General features: G+C 48.4%; 1 protein-coding gene across 1 annotated transcript; it reads right to left on the bottom strand.

Annotated features, from left to right (window-relative positions):
- Nucleotides 1–293: 293 nt before the first annotated feature.
- HTR1D (5-hydroxytryptamine receptor 1D) lies at nt 294–2,402 on the bottom strand. Its single transcript, XM_044236320.1, has one exon. It carries the CDS (start codon nt 1,953–1,955, stop codon nt 825–827), a length of 1,131 nt encoding a protein of 376 aa, XP_044092255.1. The 5' UTR covers nt 1,956–2,402; the 3' UTR covers nt 294–824.
- Between the last annotated feature and the right edge of the window lie 2,584 nt (nt 2,403–4,986).

Genomic DNA, 4,986 nt, shown 5'->3' on the forward strand with positions numbered 1-4,986 from the left:
AAAAAATTCATGAAACAAAATTCAGAATGGTGTCCCACTCAAAGCTTGGTGGGTCCAAAGCCTGTCAATCTACATCTTTGAGGGTGATTGTGGGTTTTAACTTTAGGACATTAAGGCGGTGCAACTCCTGGGGAAGGAGGAAGCAGAGGGGGTAGCTGTTCTTCTATTTTTTTTGTAAGATTTTGTTTATTTATTTGACAAACAGAGATCACAAGTAGACAGAGAGACAAGCAGAGAGAGAGAGGAGGAGGCAGGCTCCCTGCTGAGCATAGACCCCCCCCACCCCGATACGGGGATCATGACCTGAGCCGAAGGCAGAGGCTTTAACCCACTGAGCCACCCAGGTGCCCCTGCCTGTTATTTTCAAATCAAGGTGCCTCGTTGTATGGTGAACTCTCCACCCTGACTCCAATTCTCTTTCAGCTCAGGTCATAACCTCACATACTCTCCTCCTCTGAGCTCCATACAAAACTTAGGTAGACCAGAAAGCCTCCCATTTGAACCCAGGGTCTTTCTGTAGAGTCGGACAGCTTCCCATCTGAATTCAATCAACGGGGAATCCTAGGGATCCCATTTCTCCCAACATGGATGAGTCATGAAAATATGCTAAGTGGAATCTTCAGTCTTGTCACCCTTCACAAAGCTGCCCCACTTTGGGTGGCACAGAAGTCAAGAAGACAACAGGAAGAAGAACGCTGAGCAATTCTATGGGTCAAACCCAAACCCAACATATCAGGATGGACCCAAATCTCAGGAAAAATAAACAAGACAATTCCAGTGGGTTATAGGACACAACAGATCATAAGAGTCACCCGCAAATAAGACTAGGTCTTCCGGAAATGGACAACTTTCTGAAAGGCTTGCCGAAACTCCTCGTTAAAGACAGTGTATATTATGGGATTAATGAGGGAGTTGAGATAGCCAAGCCAGGTGAAGAAGTCAAAGACGGCGGGGTGGAGCCAGCAGGAGTCCCGGCAGATGGGGAGGACCAGAGATGCGACAAAGAAGGGTAGCCAGCAGATGATAAAGGCCCCCAGGATGATCCCCAGCGTCTTCGTGGCTTTCCTTTCTCGAGCCGCAGAGATCCTCTTGCGCTCCAGGACACTATCGGCCAGCTTGATTTTCACGTGGTTGAAGAAGAGAGCGGAGCCGGCTGTGTGGGTGTGCCCCTCGTGGAGGCTGGGGCTGAGGGAGCAGAGCGAGGACCCCGCAGAGCCGGTGATGAGTTGGGCGGTGGTGAAGCGCTTCCCGTAGAGCGAAGGCGGGTTCAGGATGCGGTTCCGGGCGGCCACGTAGATGCGGCCGTAGAGGATGATGAGCAGCACAGACGGGATGTAGAAGGCCCCGCAGGTGGAGTAGATGGTGTAGGAGATCTGAGACGTGTTCACCAGGCAGTCCGACATCTCTTCGTGAGCTTTGGCCTGCCGCCAGAAGAGTGGCGGGATGGAGATGCAGATGGAGATGACCCAGACGGTGGCGATCATGGCGGCCGCCCGGCCGGCTGTGCGGCGTTTACTGTACTCCAGGGCATCCGTGATGGCCCAGTACCTGTCCAGAGCAATGACACAGAGATGCAGGATGGAGGCCGTGCAGCACGTGATGTCGGAAGACAGCCAGATGTCACACAGGATTTGGCCAAAACTCCAGGTGCGAGTGGTGGTGTAGGCGATGCTGATGGGCATGACCAAGATGGAGACTAAGAGGTCAGTCATGGCCAGGGAGCCGATGAGATAGTTGGCTGGAGTATGGAGCTTCCTGGTGAGGAAGATGGTGGTGAGAACAAAGGCATTGGAGAGGGCTGTGGCCACTGTAATGATGGAAAGGAGCAAAGCAAGGGAGATCTTGAGGGCCCGGAGTGTCCCTGGACCCCAAGCCTCTGGGGTTTCCGTAGCATTCAGGGATCTATTGGAGGCCTCCTGGAGAAGGCCTTCCAGGGACTGGTTTGGCGGGGACATTCTAGGTGGCTCTCTCTTCTCGCAGACTTGGACACACACGGCTCCCTTCACAGTTGTCTTGCCTATGGGACAAGGTCATCCTTCTGCTTCACGCTGGTGGGGACCCTCCATCAGTATGGCCCACAGTGAAAAGACCTCAAGACTTGACTATTTGAAAACAGTGAGGTGAGAGCTGGTAATTAAAGGTCTTTCCTAAATCGGATAAATCCCAAGACGTCTCACTATTCTGGAACTTTGCCCAGCAACTCTTCAAGCCCAGAGGACACATGCTGAATTTGTTAGACATTTATCAGGAGCTCACACTAATGTGGACAGTGCTTTGGGATTCTCACTTTTGGCATTTGGGCTCCTTCCAAAGCTTGAGGGATAAATGTGTTTAATGAGAACTTTGGAATTTCCCCCATCCTATTCTGAGAAGAGTCAGGGTTTCAGGTTGCCTCTGGGGAGCTTTTAAAACCAGAGACGAAAAGAAGTACCAGCAGATTCTCAGAAGTAGTCCGGTCAACAGCTCACCATTTTCCTAAGTTCATCTTGACACATCATGAGGCACTTAACTTTGGTTCCCGTCCCACTGATCACTTTGAGCCCGAACAGACAAAACATTCTGGTTCCCAAGACTTGAAGTATGCATGAGCTTAGAGAAGGCAAAACAAACCGATCACTGAGGATTCATCAAGAAGGGCACACGTCCAGAGCTCTGGGACTTAATAAAGAAAAGAAGGCAAGAGTTAGGTTCTAGAAGGACAATTGAGACACTTGGGATGAACTCTAAGTTTAAAAACACACTGCTGGGCGTCTGGGTGGCTCAGTGGGTTAAGCCGCTGCCTTCGGCTCAGGTCATGATCTCAGGGTCCTGGGATCGAGTCCCGCATCGGGCTCTCTGCTCAGCAGGGGCCTGCTTCCCTTCCCCTCTCTCTGCCTGCCTCTCTGCCTACTGTGATCTCTCTCTGTCAAATAAATAGATAAAATCTTTAAAAAAAAAATAAAAAAAATAAAAGCACACTGCTTATTGCTAGCAATGACACAGTGAACCTAGCATTGTCCAAAGTGTCAGGAGAACACAGGGGAGACCAACAAGTCCCACCCCCACAATTCCCAGAGGGGGCAGAGCCTCTGGAAGCATCACAGGCTTGTTATAAATACATGAAATCAGCTTTGTAAGTTATGAATCAGAAACCATCATTCTATTTGCTCAGCAACAACGAAAACTAAACAAAACAACTCTGTGCACAGAAAAAGAAAAAAGAAAAAAAGGTCACCAGGAAAGATATCAAAAATTTTTTTTTAAATATTTTATTTATTTATTTGTCAGAGAGAGAGGGAGAGTGAGCGAGCACAGGCAGACAGAGAGGCAGGCAGAGGCAGAGGGAGAAGCAGGCTCCCTGCCGAGCAAGGAGCCCGACATGGGACTCGATCCCAGGATTTTTACAATGTATTTCTCCCTAGAGACCTTTCTTCGATTATTTTTTTTTAGATTTTATTTATTTATTTGAGATAGAGCGAGAGTGAGAGAGAGAGAGAGAGCACACGCACAAGCAGGGGGAGAAGCAGGCAGAGGGAGAAGGAGGTTCTCCACTGAGCAGGGAGCCTGACGTGGGGCTCGATCCCAGGACTCTGAGATCATGACCCGAGCTGAAAGCAGATGCTCACCCACACGGAGCCACAGAAGTGGCCCCCTTTCTTCTATTCCTAAAAAATTTTTCAAATTTCCTAGAGTGGGCATGCATGATTCTTAAAATAAACACAAAGACAAAAAAAAAAAAAACAAAAACACCTTTTGGTTAGCAGAGAAGTTAATTGCAGAAATTAAAACAATGAGCATTTTTCATGGTGAAAGTTCAACTCCAGAAAATATATTCAGCTTTCTTTTTTTTAAACTAATCTTTTTATTTTTATTTTTTTAAGATTCCATTTATTTGTTTGAGAGAAAGACACACACAAAGAGAGAGGGAAAACAAGCACGGGGAGTGGGAAAGGGAGAAGCAGGCTTCCCACAGAGCAGGGAGCCTGATGCTGGGGCTCGATCCCAGGATCCTGGAACCAGGACCCATGCCAAAGGCAGATGCCCAATGACTAAGCCACCCAGGTGCCTCTATATTCAGCTTTCTAAATGGAAACTGGCAATGTTGTCACACACAAAAAAAAAACCCTTAAAGACTCATTTTCTCTTCTGTGTGCTTGAATCTGGGTTTCAGGATTTGGGACATGGTCAAGCCAAAGGTTTCTTGGAGCTTGGAGCCTCTGGTACAGATGATCGGGGTACGATAAAGCAGATGGCACTCTATTAAGGCCCATCTCTCGCACAACCCCAGCTGAAGACTGTGGGGCCTACCGGTAGCCCCCTGGGATAGAGCTGGCCAGGCAGATTTATATATACACACTTTAAAAATGTGATTATAATTATATATGAATTTGTTTCATAGTTTGTGTGTTTTGCAACTTAATTTATTTTGAACTTTGTTCCATCACTCATTCCCATAACATCATTTTTAAGGGCTGTATATAGCTCCAATGGGTACCTACATTAAGAAGATTTCAGTAGTCAAGGTCAGGAGGGATAGCATTCCTGGTGGTTGGAAAGGGAAGAGCAAAGGGCCAGAGGTCAGAAAGTGAAGGCTTGGGAAAGAGCCCAGCTGGCTGGAGCACAGAGAACAGAAGCGAGGTAGCAGAGAAGGCTCAGGAGGGGGCTGGCACCAGAGGTGGGAGGAGCTGGGTGCAGGGGGGAGCTTGGCTTGGGTAGGACAATCTGGGCTCCAATCCCTCCTGTCTCTCACCCTCCTGTATGACTTTGGGCAAGTCCCTTACCCCTTTCTGAGTCTCAGATTTTGTCTTCGAGACAGCCACTCTACCTGCCTCGACAGCTTCCATCACTCCTAGCAAGGCCGGCCTCTGAAACCCAGTAAACACTGAGCGATGTCAAGTCTCAAGTCTCATTACCATCTGACTCAGCAGAAAGGCTCAGAGACTTGTTGGGAAAGTTCAGTCTGTGTCCGTTGATTGACTGGTTTTTAAACCATTAAGAAACTAAACC

Source organism: Neovison vison, chromosome 2, assembly GCF_020171115.1.
Source record: "Neovison vison isolate M4711 chromosome 2, ASM_NN_V1, whole genome shotgun sequence".
NCBI classification, from domain to species: Eukaryota; Metazoa; Chordata; class Mammalia; order Carnivora; family Mustelidae; genus Neogale; species Neogale vison.

What these genes read in the sequence shown, in the direction of transcription:
- HTR1D (XM_044236320.1), bottom strand. Translation starts at nt 1,955, where the DNA reads ATGTCCCCGCCAAACCAGTCCCTGGAAGGCCTTCTCCAGGAGGCCTCC.